Raw genomic sequence first — 23,674 nt, 5'->3', positions numbered from 1 at the left:
TATTACCATGGTCATTCCTTCATTCCTTTACTCACGCCAACATCAGTAAGCATGTGCAGTGTATGATATAGCCTATTGTACATGACATACAAGTCAGTATATTACTCCGTTAAGCTTTTCATATTATGTGAAAAACTTTGGCAACATCAGTCTCGCAATTTGTGTACCAAGCAAATCACATTCTCTGGGCTATGTGCTGTAAGACAAGGAATTTTGACTATATGATGATACACGTCTACTTAACAGCTTACAGAAGTAACTACCAAGAAGACCCAAGACTTCCGCCAATATAGGAACTGACACCTGGCAGAAAAGAAGAATTTTGAGTTCAACCCTAAATTTTAACAACGTTCACACCAGAAATAAGAACGTATAAGATGTAGATAAAACGAAAAAAGTGATCAGAATCAGTCACGCTGCGAAACAGGTTCGAGGTACAAGGCACTTAAACTAAAAAGCTGAACTAACAAGAGTAACTCGATTTGGTGTCCGGGGTCATCTCTTATAGCGCTTCGTCTTCTTCTGTAAAAGAGACGCTTCGTACAGCATATACATTCAAAGCATTCGTCATCATGGCATTTCGTAAGATATGGTGTGGGATCCGCTTGGCCAGGTCATAGACATACCGTCAAACGAACGCCAACAGGACGATCAATGGCGTTATGAGCTAGAACGATCTACAGAAGAAGCTTGGAAGTTATCTGAAAATCTGAACGTATCGCATCACGTCAAATCACATTTGGTGGCCTTTAAACAGTTACGCATCACCCTGTTTCATCGTTTCCAAATACTCCACAGCATGATTTGCGTAGTCGTAGAAGAAGTGGCTTCGGCTTATTCAGGTTATAGGAGGTTTATCTAAAAGGTGTATGACAGGTGTGGCGTCAGGAGAAGATAGTCCGAGCGTAACTTGACGTGTAGCACCGACATGAATGCGTTTCACAAGTATATGGAATGTCATAAGGTATTGCTTTGCATAGTCTCAATACACCAATTTGTCTATTCGAAACAATTGAAAACAGGCCTACTGAGTTGTCTTTTGGATAGATTGAAATCTTCATTAACGCGAGACAAAATCCATACATTTGATATGATCTGATCAAGTATGCCAAGGCTCTTTGAATTGTGAATGCATGGCAAATCTTTTTTGAATACGTACAGTACGGGGATTAGCGACGTCATGCGATTTGTTCAAGATGGGTTGGGCTTGAAGGATGTTTTCCGTAATGATTCCTAGAAGTTGTGCCGTTTGATCGCGAGAATCAATTAGGCTCTGGAATATATTATTAAAGCGATCGTCAGAACCTCTCTGAGTTTCTTCCCGCTTTGTCCAACTTCAGGGCTTTGGCAATTAAAAAAAGCTCTAATATTCTTCCGAGTTGTTGATGTATCCCTTTTTTCATACAAGTTGAAAACCCCGGTTGTTTTCGAAATTCCTCTTCTCTTTTCTTTTCTTAGTCTGACCTAACCATATTGGGGCTTGTCGTGTGTCGGATACGAAATTTCAGTGTAGCAATCAAACGTTTCACTGCTAATCCCATCATAAATATTTTTTTTTTCCTGAGAGAGAGTATCAAAACGCCTTCATTACTTAATGAATCCCTTAATGAGTTTGTCAAGGTACCAATGCATGTGCCTCACTTACTAAATTTTCTCTTGGTCTGGTTTCCCTCTTAACCTCTTCATTTTACGCCTACGACAACGCGTCCTTGAGCGAAATTACAAGTCCCCCCGGTCATCTTACCCTACCCCAGCTCTAATCAAGGTTTCCGCATCTTTATGTGCTCAATAATGTTTAAATAAACTCCCATCACCCATCCTTTGCCGACCGATCCTCTAGCGAAATTCCTCTCTACACCTTGTTTTGATTTTTATCTCTATCTCATTCACATCACATCACAACACATTTCTCATCTTCATACTTTCTGTTATATTCACGTAATTCCTTACTGTATATATCTCCCCCTGAGTCAGCCATATAACTCATTATTCTACGTTAACAAATTAATCCGTTGTGAAAAAAGCGCCTAGACTGGTACCTGGTTTTTTCCATTCTAGCCTTAATAGCACATCATAACATTACAGTACCTCTCTCTCTTCATCATCTTCCGCAAGACTATATCAGCAATTACACCACTGTGAATAATCGTTTATTCTTGATCATTATTCATATCTTCAAAATCATATAAATAGTCTTCTGTGTGTAGATCAATTTTAGTCTCTTTTTTTTATCTCCCTCATCCCATCTCATCAAATCTTATCGAACCATCTTGTCATATATACAAATCTACCGATCCATCGATTCCTAATATATACAACTTCAATCAATTAAGATGAAATTCTTCACAATCGCTTTCGCAGCTGCCTTAGCTTCAGTCGCCGTCGCTGCTCCTGTACCTGAAGCAGATGTTTCCGCTCAAGGTTTCGGTAGACCAGGAGGTGCCCCAACATGGAAAAAAGATGTTACAGCTGAATCTTTCGGTCACCCAGGTATGTCCTCCTCATTATAGAATATAACATTTAATAGTCACATCAGCTGATCCAACAATTTCATCGTCAATAGGTGGAGCACCAACATGGAAAAAAGATGTTACCGCTGAAAGTTTCGGTCACCCAGGAGGAGCACCAACTTGGAAGAAAGACGTCACTGCTGAATCCTTCGGTCACCCAGGAGGAGCACCAACATGGAAAAAAGATGTAACTGCTGAATCATTTGGTCACCCAGGTAAGTCGTTATCATGTATAACTCCGTATGTCAATAATTTGCAATTGCTAATTTATATTTAACTGTTTGTAGGAGGTGCACCAACTTGGTAAACAATTCAAGACGAATGGTTGATCCTCGTTTAAATTTTACATACCAATGTCTTTTCAGTTACCCCTATCAATCTTAGAGATCGTATTTCATGTTCTATGTCCTTGTTATGTTCTTCACGCTTTATATCATTGATTGAATATCTTTTTCATACAATGAACCATTTTTATTGATATCGTCATCTATATATTTATATACTTTATACATACATATATACCTATCGGATATATTGTTATAAACTTTCTTTGATTTAGTAACCACATTAATTTACTTTTTATATTTTATCAAAATATAGATATATACTCTTCTTTCTTTTGTCATACAACGGATAATGTCGGAATTAATCATGCACATGTTAAACATATCTTACACATCTTACATAGTACAGTGTGCATTATATAATCGTCCGTCACGATCATTGAGGTTGCTCTTACACGACACGCTGGATAATCATTCATAGTCGTAAATGTAGCAGATGTGGCAGTTTCAACGGTTGATATGATCCTTTGACGTTCATTGTATCTTTTCGCCTCGTTATATAAGGTTTGATCTCCGCACACATATACACACACAAGTCAAGTGCCTCGTCATTCATAATTGTATCGCAAACTTAGTGTGATAGTTCAGCTCCTAACCATTTGATACGTACATGAGAAGCTGCTGCCGAGATCCACTGTACAACCATATGAGATATAATTTATCATGGGCGTGACAATCAAGGACACAGTAAATACAGTAAGTAATGATAAGAGAATCCCACACTGAAATCTAGATTCGCGGCAACAGTGCAAATCACAAGGTTTCAGAAGATGTTTGTGAATCAAGGAGAAGATGACATACCTCGAAAAATAGGCTTTCTTTCTCTCTCTGTGTAATTGAAATCCAAGCTTATTAGGTTGTCTCCATAAAAGATCGCAAATGCCGTTGAGTATGAACATATGCAGATATCGGCAGACTATCATGATAGAAATACAAGTTCAGTTACAGCAATAATGAGATATAGTTTTAGATTTCGTACCTGATCAGCATAAAATTTTGAAAGTGGGTGATATCGCCAGCTCTTGAGCTTGAAGTATGTAGTAATCAGACGATCCTCTTTCATTGAGTAAAGCGAATAATCACCAAAAGGAACCTGATGTCGTATGTTGTGAATGATCAGCAGACGTAAGTGTGCACTATCGAAATGGGAACCGGAGAAGTTGAGTTTCAACTCAGGTTCACTGATAAAAGTTGGAATAGTAGTGCTCATCGATCTCGATTTATCTCGAAAAGGATTGCGGCAGTAGGATCGTAATAAGAATAAGTACGCAGGTCTTCCAATGATACGTATATATATATATATATGTGTGTGTGTGTGTGTGGATGGGATAAATCAGCTCTTTACCCTTAGACTTGGTACTTCAAGGCCTTGCCGTCTGCAACTCAAAGTAACCTCAAAAAATCAAAACAATTCATGATTCCAAAATGAAATTATCAGTAGTCGTAATTGCTTTACTTTCCGTGTACATTGCAACCTGTAACTCTTTACCTTTACCTGAAATTCCCCCAGAAAATGCAGACTCAACCAGTACAATCGATACCTCACCCCAAATTGATGATATCGGCGCAGAATCGCAAAGTTTTGGTCATCCAGGTAAATAGGGTGCCTCTAATTAAGAGAATTTTCAACTTTGCTGACCCTTGTTACACTGTACATCCGCATACAGGCGGTGCACCGACCTGGTGACACTGTCTTTTCGCCATCAGCTCAATCTGTTGCAATCAATCTCGACAACTTTTGCTGTATGATCTTTGAACTGTAATTGCCGAATCTGCTGTGCCATTGAAGTACTTCCCAAATTCCGATGTGTCTTCATTTGGTGCTTCCACAATGTCCATCTTTGGTAGATATGAGGATGGTAGCAAATCTCGAGTGTAATGTTTTCGTTTTAGAGCAGCAAATAACGCATACTGTATATGTATATATCGGATTTTGCAATTTCCCCTATTAGCAAGTGAGATGGAACATTACGCATAGCTCAGATATATGTATGACTGGACACCCAAAGATATTTGAGATTATATGTGCATGACATCAAATAACATCACCAAATATCAGATTACTTAAATTAGGGTATATTTCGTATATAACAGGAAACACACAGGAAAGGATTACCGTTCGTCACCACCCTCCGAACCCAGCTTGAGCCGAAGAGAACATCCACGTAACCGATTCCAGAAGAAACATTTTATTGTAATCACCATTCACGATGAAATTATTCTTGCTATATAACGGGGAAACAAGAGCATTTCATTAGCTATCATTCTTCTTGACGAAAGCGGTCAAAAACAGAAAACTTAATTAAGCAAAGCCTAAATAATCCCATGAGATGCAACGGACCGAAATAGGGACTATAAGATATAGGAAAGTGAATAAGACTTACATGACCTGGATAATCATATTCAATACCAGATTCCTTGATTTTCTTCTTTCTATTAGATTCCTTTTTCAATAATTTCTTATCTGCTTTTGATTTTTCTTCATCAGTTCTTTCTTTTTCATGTTTTTGCTTTTCAACTCTTGCTATTGGAATTTTTCTGAATTTCTTATTGGCTCCAACCCATAATTGTTCATGTACTTTATCTTCAGGAATTACCTATAAGAGGGAATTATTGATCAGATAATTAGCATCCATTCTTCTTTTCTGACCTATTCCTTGTTGAGCGATGCTAATGTATATGAGTCGGAAAAGAATAAAAACATCTTTCAACTTACTTCACATTTCAATAAATGTCCCATCAACAAGTAATTGTTCATTGTTTCAGCTACAATTTCAGCTACTGAAGCTGAAGAAAATTCAATATAGGCGTAATGTTTAGATGCACCAGTCTACATGATTGAATGAGACAAAAAAATGTAAGGAATCGTCAGTCTTTGAGATTTGACTTTATGCCTATATCAAGAAAAAGAACTAACCTTTCTGTTTCTTGCGAGTCTGAGTCTAGTAACATCACCGAATTGAGTAAAGTACTCTTTCATTTGTTCTTCGTAGAAACCGTGAGGAACTCGACCCAAATAAAGGGTACCTTTTGGATCATCCTATATGAATGAGGTGTTTCCTTATAAGCATAAATATCCTCCATTTGACTGTACTCAAATATAACTTCGACTTACCTTCTTCTTAGCAGCTTTTTTCAATTTAGCTTGAACTGATTTATCGTCTTTAGCTACCATAGGTAAAGTTGACATGTCGATTTTTTTACCTGCTTCTCTGACAGCTCTATCTTCATCGTCATCATCGTCCGATTCATCATCTGAATTATCCTCATCACCTTCACCATCAGAAGATGAGAAACCATGCATATATTCATCTTCGTCTCCACTTTCTTCAGGTTGATCGACATCCATAGCATCTGCAACAGCTTTAGTAGCCTTTCCAGCTGTTGTTGCGGCAGCCTTTTTACCTTTAGCCAAGACTGGTTCGGCAGCTTTGACTGCTTTTTTACCTTTTTCAACTATAGGTTCGGCTGTAGCTTTTGCTTTTTTAGTGGTTGGTTCTACAGCTTCAGATACATTTTTTGCCTTTCTTTTGCCAACTTCTTTAACTTCTTCAGCTGCTTGAGCGACTTGTTTTCCTTTTTTACCAACTTGTTTCTTGCCCTCTTCTACTACATCTTCAGCAGCTTCTTTGGCTTGTTTACCTTTTTTTGCCGCAACTTTCTTTCCTTCTTCAACAGTTTCTTCGGTAGCTTCTTGAACTTGTTTTCCTTTTTTACCAGCAACCTTTTTACCTTCTTCGATGGTTTCTTGAGCGGATTCTTTAGCTTGTTTACCTTTTTTGGCTGCAACCTTTTTACCGTCCTCTATTGTAGCTTCTACAACTTCTTTAGCTTGTTTACCTTGTTTGGCTGTAGCTTTTTTACCATTTTCAACGACGTCTTCGGCAGCTTCTTTTACTTGTTTACCTTTTTTAGCTGCAACTTTTTTGGTCTTTTCAACTTCTTGACCTAAATCTGCTGATAAACCTGAAGCTTCACCGAATTGATTTACTACTGATGATAATACTTCACCAACTTTACCTGCAACTGATTTAACAGTTTCTTCAGCAGTATTCATGAAATCTTCAGCTTTTTTTCTATTTTTAGGATCTTTTGCGACTTTTTCAACTTCTTTTATAGTTTCTTCAGCTTTTTCTTGTGTAACTTTAGCTGCTTTACTTGCCTTTCCTTTTAATGGTTTAGCTGTACTTTCATTGATAGAATCAACTTGTTCTTTAGCATTTTTAGCTGCTTTACCAACTTTTGATTTAGTTTCTTTAACATCTATTCCAGTTTTATCTTCAACTAAATTTTCTAAACCTTTTTCAGCTTGTTCAGCAACTTGTGCAACTTTTCCTTTGGCAGCTTTTCCTTTTTTCTTTAATGCTGGTACATCGACGTTTTCTTCAATTACTTTTGATACAGGTGCAGGTGTATTTCCATCATCTAAAATCAAATCACCAGCATTTCCAACAGCTTCACTGACTGTGTTAATTAAATCTGATGCAACTTGTTTGACAGTATCTAAAGGTGAATCAGTTGATGCAGTCTTGGTAGCGTTCTTCTTTCCCTTTGGTGTAGAAGCTTTACCAGTTGAAGCAGGTTTAGCTTTCTTACTCGATGGTGCTGAAGCTGTTGAAGGTGCAGCACGTTTAGCCATGGTGAGAGTTGTCGAAGAATCAAAGTGTAATAGGTTATGTAGGTTCCGATCTTAAGCCTATGTATTAATCTATATTTACTGATCTTCCTGAATTCTCAGCTATGTATATAGGTAGAACGATAATGAATAGGATGGCAAAGGGAGAAAGAAGAGTGTGGAAAGGTGTAAACAATAAGATGTTATGGGTATTTTTAATGTTTGTTTACGGTTAATGTCACCTGCCATTTTCCCATATTTCTCTGATTTCTCTGATTTCTCTGATTTCTCTATTCTCAAAACTTTTGAGTGGAGTACAGGATAATGATAATGTTTTCATTTAATCGACCAAACGATGACGTCGAAAGCAAACGCGTGACTTTGTAATAACTCTGTAATTAAATTACAAAAGTTGACAAGAGCATTAGATCCCGCTAATATCATCTTTTAATCTGCATACCGCAGCTCTAAAACGGGCCGGACATACACCGAAAGGAGGTGGTTGATTATAAGATTAAAAAAAGGTTAAAAAGTGGAGGTTGGTGGAGATGGCCGATTATCCGAAAATAGTTAACAGTACTAAGATAGTTACTGCATGTGTAAGCACGAATGCGTATTTGTACGTGGTTTTTACAACTCACCTTTTAATCGGGCTAATATTGTTCTTCTGATTGTTCACTACTATTCTATTTTTTTACTTGGTATTTTGATTCCTATATGGTTTCAGATAAGGTCGATACACCCTCAGAAGTGGATCTTTTTTCCAAAATCAAGTATATATTCACCTCAATAATACATCGCAGCTCGGCTATTGAATCGGGTTTTCAACAAAATTCTCGATGGCCTTTCAGACGCCATTTATGGCTGAGCTCTTGAAGTCTCATACAGAACCGACATATCAGTGTAGCTGGCCACTTCGAATAGTATCTCAAGCCAGAGTACTGGACTTGACACAATGCTTTGAACATGCTGTTTTGTTACCTGTTCCTTTATTACTTGCTATCTTGATTGGAACAGCTCAAATATTTAGTATATCAAGGAAATTGAAGAAACCTCAAGAACAAGGTGGTTTGATCTGGCAGAACAGAACAAAGAGGAATGAAAGGATATGTACATTGAAATCGGTATGTCTATACAGCTCATTCATAAGTTATATAGGATTTTCCCGTACTAATGTACAAGTTGGCATTCATAGCATCTCTTATCAGCTTCAGCTGTCTTCGCCTTGGTTTCCTTAGGTATATCCTTCGCTCATGTCCGTCAACATGTATTATCCACTGTTCACTACTCCTTACTACTCCTTACAATCCTTACTTTCATTCATCTATCCCACCTAAATCACCACACTTCACGATCTTCTTCCACTTTGATCCTCTTATTCTGGCCAACCTACCTGCTTATCTTCTGTGTTCGAGTTAGAACAATGATAATAACAGGAGATCTAAGCAGATCACTCACACATACCCTTTCAGGAAGGTTGGTACTTGCAAGGGAATCATTCTGGTTCCTAAGTATAGTAGCTGGTATGATTGGATTCATCTTTGAGCTGTATTCACCTGAGAAAAGATGGAAGAGCCTTCGTGCACCTTGGTCAAAGAAGGGTAAAATTGCTTTGACTGAAGATGAAGAAGATGACGAAGAAGAAGCTCTAGATGGTGTAGATAATCTAAATGGTGATGGAGGCATACCTGGTAAAAACGAAAATGGAGATATAGAAAGTCCTGTATCGACAGCGAATATTTTTGAAAAATTAACTTTTTCATGGTTGACGCCATTATTATCTTTAGGAACCAAGAAATTCTTAGGTGAAGAAGACATGTGGGCATTACCTTCTGGAGATTCAGCAGAATCATTATCAAATAAATTACATTTATCATGGGAAAATCAATTAAATTTAGTTAAAGATGGTAAAAAGAAGAAACCTTCTTTATCATTAGCTATTTTTAAGGCTTTTGGTGCACCTTATATAATGGCTGGATTATTCAAAGGTACTTATGATATTTTGAATTTCCTTCAACCTCAATTACTTAGATTATTATTAAGCTTCGTATCAAGTTATGGTACAGATAAACCTCAACCTCCGATAGCTGGTTTCGCAATTAGTATTCTAATGTTCATTAGTGCTAATGTTGCTACGTCAATCTTGCATCAATATTTCCAAAGATGTTTCGAAACTACAATGCGTATCAGAGGTGGTCTCGTAACTCTTATCTACAGGAAATCTTTAGTCCTCAGTAATGGTGAGAAATCAGGTCGAACTACCGGTGATATTGTCAATCTCCAAAGTGTAGATGCTGTCAGAATTGGTGATGTTTGTCAATACGGTCATATCGCTTGGTCCGGTCCATTCCAGGTAAGTACTTAGCACTCAGTATCCTACCACGTCTGGCTTATGCCTTTCTATATTTTGCATAGATCGTTATCGCTTTTATCTCTTTGTACAGACTTGTCGGCTGGCAAGCATTTATGGGAGTAGCAGTCATGATCATCAGTCTTCCCGCTAATACTATCCTCAACCGAATCAACAAAAGGTATCAAAGACAAATGATGAAAATCAAGGATACTAGAACAAGAACAATGAACGAGATCTTGAACAACATCAAATCTATCAAATTATATGGATGGGAGAAATCGTTCTCCGAGAAAATCTATAATATCCGAAACAATCAAGAGTTGAAAATGCTTAGAAGAATCGGTATCAATTTCGCTTTCGTCAATTTCATCTGGCAAGGTACACCTTTCTTAGTTGCTTTCTCAACTTTTGCTACTTTCGCATTCACAAGTAAAAAACCGTTAACAAGTGAAATCATCTTCCCTGCTATCTCATTATTCCAACTTCTCTCTTTCCCAATGGCAATGTTCGCCAATATTATCAACAGTATAATCGAAGCTACAGTTTCTTTAGGTAGATTGGAAGATTTCTTATCCGGTGAAGAACTTGATCCTAATGCGAGAAAAGTAATTAGACCTTCTGAGGATCCTCAAGGTGGACCTAAAAATGGCGATGTTGTAGTTTCCATCAAAAACGGTGATTTCAGATGGATTGCTAATGCTGAACAACCTACCCTTGAAAATATTGACCTTGAAATCAAAAAGGGAGAACTATACGCTATCATTGGTAGAGTAGGAGATGGAAAATCATCGTTGTTAGGTTCGATGTTAGGTGAAATGACACGATCAGAAGGTTCAGTAACTATCAGGGGTGAGGTTGCATATTTCAGTCAAAACTCTTGGATTCTTTCTGCGACAGTAAAAGATAATATCGTATTTGGTCATCGATTTGATCCTGATTTCTATGAAGAAGTACTCGATGCTTGTGCTTTAAGACAAGATCTAGCTGTTTTACAAAGCGGTGATCGGACTGAAGTTGGTGAAAAAGGTGTTTCATTATCTGGTGGTCAAAAAGCTCGTATAAGTTTAGCTAGAGCTGTTTATGCTCGTGCAGATATATACTTGCTCGATGATCCTCTTGCCGCTGTTGATTCTCATGTAGGTAGACATATCTTCGATAAAGTTACAGGTCCAAATGGTTTGCTAAAAGGTAAAGCAAGAATCCTTTGTACAAATGCCGTTACCTTCTTACCTCAAGCCGATCAAATTATTATGCTTAGAAGAGGTATTATACTTGAACGAGGGCAATATGATGAAGCTATGAATAACACTTCATCAGAATTATACAAACTCATTACTGGATTAGGCAAACAATCAGCTAAAGGTGAAGAAGGTTCCGATGGATCATCAACACCTACAGTGATTGAGGAAGACAACGATGACGAGCAATCGATAAATGAAAAAGAAGAAGAATCAACAATTGATGATTCAGCATCTTTAAGAAAAAGAAAAGCATATAGAAGAATGTCAACAGCAAATATGAGAAGATCATCTGTGATATCAATTAGACAAGCTAAAAGAGATGCGATAAAAGATTTAAGAGAATCTGCCAAACCCAAAGAACATAGTGAAAAAGGAAATGTCAAAAAAGAAGTATATAAGAATTATATTGCTGCAGCATCAAAAATTGGTGTTGTCATATTTTTATTAGCAATGTTATCTGGACAAGGTTTAGGCATTTTATCAAATTTCGTTTTAAGACAATGGGCATCGAAAAATACAAATTCACAAGATGATCCAGATTCAGGTGATTATAGACAAAAAGTGGTTAAATATTTAACAATATATGGTATAGTTGGATTATCAGGATCAATTTTAAATGTTGTATCATTTGCAACATTGAAATTGGTTATTGCTTTAAATTCAGGTAGAAAATTACATGATAAAGCTTTTGGTAATTTAATGAGATCACCACTGAGTTTCTTTGAATTGACTCCAACTGGTAGAATATTAAATCTATTCTCAAGAGATATTTTCGTTATTGATGAAGTTTTGATCTTTGCTTTGGGTTCTTTCTTCAGGACTGTGAGTATATCTTTCACCAAACCTTCAATCTCATGACTAGGTTGCTGACTGACGATGATATCTATCACGATATATAGACAACTCAAGTAGTAGGAACTGTCGCTGTCATCGCCTATGGTGCTCCTTTCGTTCTTCTTGTATTTATACCATTAGGTTTACTTTATCGAATGGTAATGAGGTGAGCACCACTTGATCTGCGTCTTTGTGGTATTATTGGATACTAGCTGATGTTGTGTTTATTCTGTAGATACTACCTAGCTACCTCAAGAGAATTAAAGAGATTAGATGCTGTTTCGCGATCACCTATTTTCTCATTCTTTGGTGAAACTCTTTCCGGTTTACCAGTTATCCGAGTAAGTTTAATCTACGCTACACCGCCTATGGGATGTGTCACTCATTACGATTCATCATTCCAGGGATACGGTCAAAAATCAAGATTTATCGCAAATAATGAGGCTCGTATCGATCGAAATCAAGCTTGTTACATGCCTGCTATGACCATCAATCGATGGTTAGCAGTCAGACTCGAATTTTTAGGAAGTTGTTTGATGTTTTCAACCGCTCTCGTATCTGTAGCAGCTTTGATCAATTACAATTCTGTTGATGCCGGTCTGGTTGGGCTTTTAATGTCTTACACTATCAGTGTTACCGGTACTCTGGTAAGTCTTCCTTCCTATAAGGGCATCAATGTGTAACAGACAGCTGATTGATTGTGGTAAATTGTGTAGAACTGGCTTGTCCGAAGTGCTTCTGAAGTTGAACAAAATATCGTTTCAGTCGAAAGAGTGCTTGGCTACGCCAACTTACCAAGTGAAGCACCTGATTTCATTGAAGATAAGAAACCATCTGTCAACTGGCCAGAACAAGGGTCGATTGAATTTGAGTGAGCAACCAATGTTCCAAGTTTCCAGATTTTTGAACTCGTTATTGATATCACTCTCACATTTAGCAACTTCTCCATGCGATACCGACCTGAACTTGATTTATGTCTTCGAGATGTATCAGTCAAGATCAATGGTGGAGAAAGAGTTGGGGTTGTAGGTAGAACAGGTGCAGGAAAATCATCAATGACATTAGCTTTATTCCGTATTTTGGAAGCTGCTGGAGGTAAAATCCTGATTGATGGTATCGATATTTCAACTATTGGTTTACATGATCTAAGAAGTGTGGTCTCTATCATTCCTCAAGATCCTCAATTATTCGAAGGTAGTTTGAGGTAAGCTGGCTTTCGTTTTGATCCTCTTCGCATCGTTATTTATGCGAAGTTTCAGACTAACGATATGTCCTTTTGTTCGTATATAGAAACAACATCGATCCTACCAATGTCTCTTCCGATGCCGACATCTGGCAAGCTTTGAGTCAAGCTCACTTGAAAGATCATGTAACGGATAATATGGGTGGTACTTTGGATGCTGAAATTGCTGAAGGTGGAAGTAGTAAATTGACTGTTTTTTCACATCAATGATTCTCCTTCTAAATCCATTATTACATATCGCATATTGCATCTTGGCGCTGATCATATCTTTTTCACCGATCTCATAGACTTGAGTGCAGGTCAAAGACAATTAGTTTGTTTCGCTAGAGCATTATTAAGAAAAACTAAAATCTTAGTATTGGATGAAGCTACAAGTTCAATAGATTTAGAAACTGATGAAGCTGTACAAGATATTTTGAGAGGACCAGATTTCAAGGGTGTCACAACTATTACTGTTAGTTTATTTTATTTACTTTGTTTCAACACACTTTGTGAGATACGAAACCAACTAATCTTTATATATATATATATTAGATTGCACATCGAATTAATACAATTTTAGATTCAGATAAAGTTTTAGTCATGTCAGAAGGTAAAGTAGCAGAATATGAATCACCTGAAGTCTTAATTGGTAGAGAAGAATCTTTGTTCGCCGCTTTAGTTAAAGAAGCTGGTTTAAGCCAAAATGATACTTCAAAAGCTGCAAGTAGAGTAGCAAGTAGAGCTGCATCAATTAAAGGAAAAGATTAATATTAAAATAAATAAGTATAATACTTATTAACGGTGAAAGAACAATAATGCAGTGTTTTCATTTGTATGGCTTGTAAAAAACGGGGAAGTGTCATTTCACGGAAGGGCTCAAAAGGTGTACAACTCATACCTCATGCAACGCGCGGATGAGGCAAAGGGACGTTGCTATTCAACAGTTATACATACATACCTAGTTGCCAGAATTGCTTATGCAACTTATATACCCCACAATGATTGATGCAAATTCAGTCATTCAATTCTGCTTGCAATTGGGTTTTGTTATTCTGCTTTGCATAAGGTTAAGACTACTTAACTCAGTTACGGGAAAATTCATTTCACTTGCAATACAAAAATAGGTTATATTATGGGATATACAAGGAAAAGCGATTTTTGAGGGAGAAATAAAGTCACCTGACAACCTAAATAATATGTGTAATAATAAATCATTTTTATATAAATATACTTGTGTGATGTAGTGTTACAGAAAAAGAAGATAAAATACGTAGTAGGGATACGATATGATACGATACGATACTATGAAATCGATTCTGGGAACGAAATGGCATACTGTACAACCTTTTTAAATGATCTTTTCAGCTGAACGTTCTTTCTTTTTTTTTCTTTCCATTCTGATACCAGGTGGTAAATTTTTGTGACATTCATCAGGGTGAGGACTACCTTTGTTTTGTGAATAAAGTATAAAGAAGTCTATCTCAACAGATAACCGTCTTCATATTCGTCTACATCTATTTATGTCGACTTATAACTTCAACACCAGCTGCACTTGAAGTTGTTCTATTGCCGCGTAAAAATAATATAGTCAGTCAATTATAGTTTAACAGGGATGGTCAGCGGGAGAAATGGAAGGGAGACCCACCTGAGATCAACTTCTTCCTCTTCATCATCATCGAAATCACCATCATCCTCTTCATCCTCTTCTTCCTCTTCCTCCGAATCATCATCATCGTCATCGTAACTTCCCTTTGACCTTGTTGGACTTTCTTGACCGAATGGATCTGATAGTTGATTTCTACTTCTTCGTTGAGATTGCGATTGTTTACTGTTATTTGAAGAATGTGAATTACCACCACTAGGTATTCTCATAGCTTGTACAACATGATCATTTTCATTTTTCTCTTCAATCAACTCGGTTGCACTTTGCGGTAATCCTTTACCTAGAGATGGTGATCCAGTTCCGATTGAGGGTGGTGTAGGTGTCATTCTTTCACCTTTTGGTCCAACATCAAATTCTTCTTTCGTTACATGTTGTTGATATTGATGTTGAGCTTGTGGTGAATGTATAGTATCAGAATCTGAAACTCTTATAATTGGTGTAGGTGGTAAATCCCTAGTTTCGATCGCAGGTGTTTTCAAATTGATAGATTGTTTAGCTGTCGAATCGTCATGGGTTAAATCGACTGAGGACGAGGTTGATGATTGACTTGAGGATAAGCCGACTCCTACGCCATCTTTATTATCTATTGGTGAAGTTTCCGTTGTCGAATCGCCACCTCCTTCTGGTTCTTGTTGTTCCTTTTCTTTTCTTTCCCTTTCTTCTTCCTCTTTTTTCCTTCTTTCCTCTCTTCTACGTTTAACCCAAGCCATTCCTCCACCATCATCATTATCACCTAAGAAACTACCTTTTTTGCTTGCCCCTTCTTCAATTGTTGTCGATGCTGTTGTTGTTGAATTACTGCCTACACTATGACCTTGTCCCCATTCGACAAAAGCTGGTTCATTCCTTTCTCGTAGTTGTTTTTCTCTTTCTGCAGCTTCTGATGCACGTCTTGATCCATATACTCTTCCATTCATCATTTTTATAGGGGTAGCAGGAGATAAACTACCACCACCTGGTTCTAAAGATGAATTACGCCTATGTCCGGAAGATGAACCTCCTGAAGCAGATGATCGGTGTGTAGATAATAAAGAAGTCACGGTAGGAGGAGAAGTGCCTTGCATGGTATTCCTCCTTTCTGTTTCTGAAGCCCATCGGAAAGGAGAACTATTAAATCATTGTGAGGTCTCGTCAATATCGTCACGTTGTCACTAGGTCATACCTTTCTCATAACAATTTCGTGATAAGACTGGAAATTACTTACGATCCGATGAAACCGCCTGTACTGACACTCTTCTTAAGAGGGGCACCTTGTCCATAACCTAAAATATCGTCTTTATCCTTATCTTTGTCTTTATCTTTCGAACTTGACGACATTGGATTTTTACCTGTTAACAACTTTTTAGATGCTTTCCAACTACTACCTAAACCCATTGATTTGCTCCATCTTCTTGAACCTCTTTTACCGTCTTCGTCATCATCTTCGCCTTCTCCGTCTTTTTCTCCTTCATTTTCGTCGTCATCATCGTCAAAGACTTGATCATCTACAGCATAATCATCTGTATTATGATCTTTTATTGTATAATGTCTTGATTCTAAGCCATTTTCATCTACTTCATTCGTCCATGCTATATTTCTACCTGTACTTAAACTTCTTGGTCTTCTTGGATCAGGTAAAGGTGCAAATCTAATTTTCAATCCTTTATTATTGACTAAGTTCTGATTATGTGATGTTGAAGTACTTGGTGAAGGTAATGGTGATTCTTCTGTTATGGGTGATCCTGATGGATCCGATGGTCTCCTAGTACCACCGATAGGTGAAAGCGTACTATCTATGGATAATGTAGGTTCAGATGCTCGATGAACGTTGATTAATATACCTCCTTTGGGCGCATATTCAGCTGTTGAAAATGCTGGGTTGGACGGTATCAGTAATGAAGGAGCGGTTGGCGATGTTCCGAATGACATGGTAAGACTTTGCTTGCTTGGGTTTTAGGTGAGAGAATAGGAATTGCAGAACGATTGGGTTCCGGCGGCGTGTGAAATTATTGGTAGTTGAGGCAAATGTCGACCAGCGAGATAGGGGAGAATGGTGACGTCCACGCCCCTTTTCTATATGCTTGTAGATCTATCAATTCCCTCACAATCACAAAGAATGGATGAAATGGATCGAACCGGATAGGAGTCGTGCTTGTGAGATTATTCTAAACGCCTGATAAGATGGAAATTGATCAGCAGTTTGTATCCGAAATGATATTGGTAGGTTGAGGGTCTTTGTTGGCAATGATGCGAGTTGTTCGTGTAAGTTGTATATGGTGATGTTCAGCGATTATTATAAAGTGGAATGGGTATTGTGTGTTGTATGTATAGATGATAATCAGATGAACAGTAATAGCATGTATGCGATAGAGTTCAATTGACTGTGGATGATATTATTACCCGTATGGTGTATCTGTTGTACGGTGTGGAGTGATGTCACTTGATAAATTGGGATTAATATTGATGAGTTTTTATTAAATTGGCACTAGTGACACTAACCCTCCTTTGGTAACGTTATTGTTGATTTTGCGCCCTAGATTACTGATTTTCTAATCTATCAATAACAATCTTTACTTTACACTTGAGCTTGACAGATCGAAGCAATAAAGAGTTGGAAGATAGGCGAGAGATAACAATGAGGGAATAAACGCAAACTGTTATAACGTTATTACCTTGAAAAGCGATTATAAAGATATGGTTAAGAAGTGGCTAAATATCTAAGAAGATATATCTTGCAGAAAGGGAAAAAGAAATGCCAAGACAATATGGGATTAAATCCCGGTAATAACACAGCTTGATAAAAGTTGTATTTAGAATTCTAGTTCAAATTCAAAAGTCTTGGCTCTATATGTATTCTATTCAATCCTATTGAGTTTTCAAGGTGTTTTCTGGTTAACTGAGTAGATATATCTGTATGTGTAGATTGTAGTAGAGCTGTTTTTTTGAGGAATGCTCGTATAGCTTCTCTTGTAAAGCGAGAAGGGAAAGGGAAAGGGAATTTAAAAGGCTATCACCGGTTATATATACGAACGTATAAAAAGTAATCGGTGTTTGTTTCTTCCTTGAGCTGACTTATTTTACTCAGCGTAAACTGAACTAATTTGATCGTACCGTATATCCATCCCATTCTTGCAGCATTTGGCATTACAAGAGCGCTCTTCTGGATGTTACCGGCGCCGATATTCGCATGGCTTCCCGCTATACAACTACGAGGAAGCCAGAGTAACTGTAGTTGGTCACGAGTAAAAACATCATTCTAGAATTTCAGGGTTTTTGAAGTTTGTTACCTGGATCTAGGGTGGAAAGAAAATCGTTGGGCACCAAGACTCATGCGCGGGGTAAAGCCTTCAAAGAGAAAACCTGAAAATGATCGACAGGCTGTTGGTATATAACCGGTCAACGGTAAAGATAACGATTGAAAGGGTATTTCATGCTGTATGCTATATGACAACACGTTTATCCTCTGTGATATAGGGGAAGTGGATTGCGCAAGATGATATACAAGTGATTTTATTCCTAATCTCACCGATTAATGGTCATGTTTGGTAAGCTTATTACTTTGACGGTATACGATTTCACCATTTATTTAGGAAGGGATCCGTGCGAGTTTGATCTTGTCTACGTATTATCGCTCGACTCGCATGACTCGCCAATCAAACACTCAACGGTGCCAATAAGATGAACGAATATAAGCGTGATGGTACCTATCGCCTATTAGGATCAGGGTCAATGGACAGATAAATAAGAAACTATTTGACGAAAAGTTGGGTTAATCATAAGCAAACAAAGCAATACATACAGATGGAGGGAGATGGACTAGTCGTTAAGATCATAAATGCGCGGCGGTATAGGTATAACAAGAGTGAGTCAATTTGGTATATATAGGAGAGAATGGTACGTATCAACAGAACAATATGATTAAGGCAGCATGAAATTAGTGTATATATATGTGTGTGAATGTGAGTAGAAACCGAATGATGAAGAGAACAGAAAACATAACTTTATTTACAATCTTGATGCTTTGAAAAGGAGGAACGCCATTTATACACCTTTATCATGATCTATAAATTCTAAATCATCTACTAGTATAATGATCAGGCCCAAAGCTTAGTTATAGCTATACCTAAGCTAGCTTTCATTTCTTCTACGCTTCCAGTACCATACACGATGCTATCACCATTATTGGTATCTTCTGATCTTGCAGGAGCGTAATAGAATCCCATGATGAGTACGATATAGCTAGTTATCAATAGAACCGTTAGTATATTATGCCAATTCAGAATGGACTCCAGAATGACTCACGCTAAAATCAAGATTGATCCTCTATGATAATTACTTCTAGCTTCTATGTATGTATAAGTCAATAAGAAAATTGATAAGATAATTGCGATGACATCCCATCGGGGGAAAATCAACCTAAATTGAGGGCCCAAACAAGACACTGTCAGTGTTTGTACTTGACAGTACATGGAACACTTGAACTCACGTGAAAGTGTCAACTACATCACCCATCTTATCGGGTTGATACAATGCTGAAAAAGCTACCATAGCTGGGATCTGAAGTAAACAGACTTGCAATGCGTATGCAGAACCAATCTCCATTCTATAAGGAGTGAAGTGCAAACATGATTATGATTAGCTATATAGACGTTCAAGATGTGAGGGAAGAAGGCGAGAATGATGTTGATTGATCACTCACGATAAAGCGATATTTCCATTCAAAGCGAAAGACATGGCATTCATGAATTCTGTTGTATTTGGAACCAAAGCGAATAGAGTCAATCCTAGGAATTTCTCATCAATACCTGAACCTTGAAGAACCACATCAACGACGTCAACGAGAATTTCTGTTTGTTCCAAAAAACATATCATTAGTTATCTCGATTCAGCAAATAACGCTCGACGAGATAAAGCAGATGGGCGCTACTTACCCGCAATAATAGCATATAACAAAGTACAACCTAAAAGTACACCAGCTGAAACACCTCTAGTCCATGAAGGAGCTTCATGTCCACCATGTTCATCATCATCTTCATCATCTTGCCAGTTACCGTTATTCTTGATTGAAGGCATAGCTGAATTTGATGGAATCATTTGACCACCACCACCACCCGTTATGTCATGTTTTTGTTTTTGTGCTGAACCAGGTTGGGAATGAGATTGCGAACCTGCGCCAATGATCGAACCTTGATGTCTTAATGCAGAAACAGTAGCTACAGCTACAGCTCTAGTGAAATCTTCTGTAGTTAACGAAGAAGGTAATCTCATTGGTGTAAGATGATTAGCATTTTTAATATCTTTATCAACCGTTTCTAAAAATGGTGTATATCCAGCTGGTAAATTGAACGTATTTGAAGATAATCTATTAGATGATGAGTCGCCATTCCCTTCTTGGCCTTCTTCAGGAACAGTTGATGGTGGTCGTAATCCTACATGACTAGGTAATCTGCTCATTGTTTGTCTAGGAGATCCACCTTGTGATTTAGATGGTGCAATCGGACTTGCATTATTTGAATTACTACTCAAAGACTTGTGTAATGGTAAAACATGTTGCATCATTGCTTGAGGTGTAATTCTTTGTGTTAAAGTAGCTTTGACTGCTGGATGCATAGCTTGGACCGCTGCTATAGTTTCATCAGGTTTCATGAGTCGTTGCGGGTTTGACCAGATTTGCGCAGCATGGGTACGAAGAGAAAACCATAATCCGATGAGGTAAGACTGTAAATATTGTAGAAACAGGTATTCAGCATTTGTAGCCAAGTTCAGCTGGAAGAGAACACTCACGAAGAGTAAAATACCGGCACAACAATACATTAAAGTTTCAACTTGTTCTTGGTAGAAAGGATCTTTTTGTGGATCAGGATGTTCATAGTAGCAATGATCACACATGAATACATCACCTTGTTTGAAAGTCGATAAAGATCCTATATCAGGTAAGACTGAGATGTTATGTTGAACAGGTGCTGGACAACCTTCACAGTGCAATTCAAACTGACAAAGACAAATCATCAGAACTAAGCATAAACTCTCGCTAAGAACAGGATAGATAAGAATTGACTGAAACTTACAGAACCATAAGTTTGATAAAACATTGTAGGAGTCAAAGTACCTATAATAGCCATGATTAACATAGTTGAAGTTACGCCTGCTGATTTTGCATTAAACTTTTGTTCTTTTCTTTTGAAAGCACCTGAACACATTGAAACACCTGGCATCAAAAGTACACCAGCTAAAATTGAACCAACAATTGAACCTTCAACTAATCTACCTTTACCTTGAATCAATGCTATTGAATATAAAATGATTTCTATAATTGAACCAAATGTCGCGTTTATGACTGCACCCATTCCAATTGAAGATTGTGCTGAAATTGATGCTACAGCCATTCCAATAAAATATGATAATGGTATAACTGATGCTAAAGCTAAAACAAAAATTAATGCTTGTGATGTAATCAATCTTAAGAATGGTGTTATAGGTTGATGTTGATGTTCCAATTTTTCAACAAATGGTAATATGAACAAACCATCAATGATAACAAAAAATACTAATGGTAATAAGTTGATGAACATTATATTAACTCCACCAACGGTATATTTGTAATATTGCAATCCAACTGCTCGATATGTACACAATAGAACTGTCGATGTTGGTCCAGATGTAGGTGCGACTTGTCCAGCAGTAAGATGAGCTCTTTTCATTGTATATCCAGAAGGCGATCCATCTTCTCGCAATGTTGTTGATCCTGATCCTGATCCTGATCCATCACCAGATTCTGGTGATCCGTGAGGTGAAGGATTATGGTTGTTAGGTACTGGAACCACTACTTTAGGTGCAGATCTGAAATTGATTTCTAGTGGTCGGTGATATAGTAAATTGAGTAAAGCCCAAGTGAGTTTGGCCATTGGGATGGTAATTACGAAGAACCAACACATTATACAGACAAACAGCATAAGTGGCGCAACAATAACGAAGAATCCAGGCCAATATACCAATCGACCAAGGAATTTGGCTTTTTTGTTTCTTGGTCGACGGAAACCAGATCCGGTGCCAGAACCTGAAGCTTGTTTACCAAGAAGAGAAGTTCTCTCATCGATTGTATCTTTAACTTTGACGCTAGGTGAGAAAGTGACAGTAGCATGTCGTTCGTGTCCATCTTCGCCACCTCGGATAGTACTAGAGGACACAGCCGCGGGTGAGGTAGGTACATTCGGTGGTCTGACGGGAGGTTCATCGGGCAAACCAGCGTGGAGTCCAAGGGAGTCTCGACTGTTGGCATTGCGAATAGTATAGTTGGATGAAGCACCATCGGATGCAACACGCTGTCGAGGAGTTGGAGATACAGTTGAACCGGACCTACTTGACCAAGTGCCATAATCTGGTCGACCTCTTGATCGATCAGCCTCTTCGTCATCAACTGAATCGTCTTGATCATCTTCAGGTGGACCTTCGCCTTCAACATATTTACCAAAAGGCCAGCCGATGTACCAAGCCAAACCTCGTAGGGTTTTACCGTAACCACCTCTACCGCCGCCTAAAACCTCCCCACCGCTGACCAAGACAGCGACGAAGAAGCAAGCAAGTGCAAGCCACCAACCAAAAAGGAGAATCCATAAAATGTTACCGGGTAATAGATGTCTTTCAGCTGCGGCGGAAGGGATGGAATGTAAAGCTGATTCAGCGTTTCGAGTGACTGATCGTGATTTTCGATAAAGAGCGGGTTTCCAGATGGGCAGACCGAAGGGATGCTCAATATTCAAAGCCTATACAATCTTTATCAGCAAACGATGTTAGCTGCCGAATCATTTCTCAACTTACATCTTGTCGATCTCTGAGGGTGACACCTTCATCATCTTCTTCTCCTTCATCTTCATCTTCCTCATCAGTCATACCTTCTCCACCTGTTTCTTCTTCGACTACATCATGTACGATTTCATCTACTATACTAGCTCTTTCAGCTGCTAAAAATTCTTCTTCATCATCATCACCTTGACTCGAGAGAACCGATGGAGCTCTTAATAAAAATTCATCCCTTGGGGAAAGACCGCCATCTCTTGGAGTTTCCGTCCCGGCGATACTTGGAGCTCTAGGGAAATATCCAGCTTCACTTGGAAATCTTCTTCTATCTGAACTTGCATTTCGCGATCTTGAAATTGATCGACTTGCTGTACCACCTTTACTTTGTTGTTGACTTGAGAAAGATTCGTCAGGTAAAATACCTGTTGTAGGAGCACTTGGATCAGGTGTAGCCAAAGGTGTCAAACCTTCAGCTTCAGCAGCTAATCTTCTTTCTAATTCTAAATGTTGTTTCTTTAATCTAGCTTGTCTACGTTCTTTCTGTCTTTGTTTAATTAATTCTGCCCCTCTATCAACATCTTCTTCATCATCTCCACCATTTCTTGTAGTTGACCTTTCTCGTTCAGCTCTAACTCCACCAAGACTATCACGGTGTTGTAAATTTGGTCTAGCTCTTGATGCTGATCTTGACATTGATCCTCCTTCTTTACCTATTGCTGAAGGTTGATACATTCCACTAGAAAGAAATCTTGGGCCTCTAGATGGTCTAGGCATACTACCTGCATTGGAATTACCAGGTCCTCCGCCCCACGTTGTATTGGGTGATCCAAAGCTACTGCCAAATGCATTTGGAGGTAGCCCTCTCTGACTTCCCATACCGCCACGAGGCGTAGATTCTAAGCTTTGAAGGTCTGGTACAGCTGAACGTGGTCTAGCTTGAGGATCATAGTAGTCTTCATCTTCAGTTGCCGTTGTAAAAGACCGTATCGAGGAAGCTCGACCTGGTGACAAGGCTGCATGATATTGAGTCGGAGGTGAAGTGTGTTGAGGTGTTGATGTGGGATGAGGTCGTTGCTGAGTTGGAGTGGTCATGTTAGCGCAATGATTATGAGT

At 38.2% G+C, this 23,674-nt stretch overlaps 5 protein-coding genes across 5 annotated transcripts; 2 read left to right on the top strand and 3 right to left on the bottom strand.

The window, feature by feature from the left end:
* Positions 1–2,333: 2,333 nt before the first annotated feature.
* Positions 2,334–2,817, top strand: L201_003019 (uncharacterized protein; the record flags this gene model as incomplete). The annotated part of the gene is made up of 3 exons (XM_066218781.1): positions 2,334–2,490; positions 2,564–2,725; positions 2,798–2,817. 3 exons carry the CDS (start codon positions 2,334–2,336, stop codon positions 2,815–2,817), a joined length of 339 nt encoding a protein of 112 aa, XP_066074878.1.
* A 2,253-nt stretch (positions 2,818–5,070) lies between these two features.
* Positions 5,071–7,493, bottom strand: L201_003018 (uncharacterized protein; the record flags this gene model as incomplete). The annotated part of the gene is made up of 5 exons (XM_066218780.1): positions 5,071–5,079; positions 5,239–5,451; positions 5,571–5,684; positions 5,772–5,894; positions 5,970–7,493. 5 exons carry the CDS (start codon positions 7,491–7,493, stop codon positions 5,071–5,073), a joined length of 1,983 nt encoding a protein of 660 aa, XP_066074877.1.
* An 815-nt stretch (positions 7,494–8,308) lies between these two features.
* Positions 8,309–13,890, top strand: L201_003017 (uncharacterized protein; the record flags this gene model as incomplete). Its single annotated transcript, XM_066218779.1, has 11 exons — positions 8,309–8,593; positions 8,665–9,822; positions 9,885–11,885; positions 11,963–12,063; positions 12,133–12,238; positions 12,302–12,544; positions 12,614–12,768; positions 12,835–13,101; positions 13,188–13,321; positions 13,428–13,594; positions 13,675–13,890. 11 exons carry the CDS (start codon positions 8,309–8,311, stop codon positions 13,888–13,890), a joined length of 4,833 nt encoding a protein of 1,610 aa, XP_066074876.1.
* Positions 13,891–14,636: 746 nt separating this feature from the next.
* On the bottom strand, positions 14,637–16,693 carry L201_003016 (uncharacterized protein; the record flags this gene model as incomplete). Its single annotated transcript, XM_066218778.1, has 3 exons — positions 14,637–14,685; positions 14,768–15,892; positions 15,990–16,693. 3 exons carry the CDS (start codon positions 16,691–16,693, stop codon positions 14,637–14,639), a joined length of 1,878 nt encoding a protein of 625 aa, XP_066074875.1.
* A 2,165-nt stretch (positions 16,694–18,858) lies between these two features.
* Positions 18,859–23,653, bottom strand: L201_003015 (calcium/proton exchanger; the record flags this gene model as incomplete). Its single annotated transcript, XM_066218777.1, has 8 exons — positions 18,859–19,003; positions 19,067–19,180; positions 19,251–19,367; positions 19,464–19,611; positions 19,696–20,482; positions 20,549–20,755; positions 20,833–22,527; positions 22,583–23,653. The coding sequence occupies 8 exons, from the start codon at positions 23,651–23,653 to the stop codon at positions 18,859–18,861; spliced, it is 4,284 nt and encodes a 1,427-aa protein (XP_066074874.1).
* Positions 23,654–23,674: the final 21 nt, after the last annotated feature.

This window comes from Kwoniella dendrophila, chromosome 3 (assembly GCF_036810415.1).
Source record: "Kwoniella dendrophila CBS 6074 chromosome 3, complete sequence".
In the NCBI taxonomy this organism is placed as follows: Eukaryota; Fungi; Basidiomycota; class Tremellomycetes; order Tremellales; family Cryptococcaceae; genus Kwoniella; species Kwoniella dendrophila.
The sequence above is the reverse complement of the archived record's forward strand: the minus strand, read 5'-3'. Positions and strand labels throughout refer to the sequence as shown.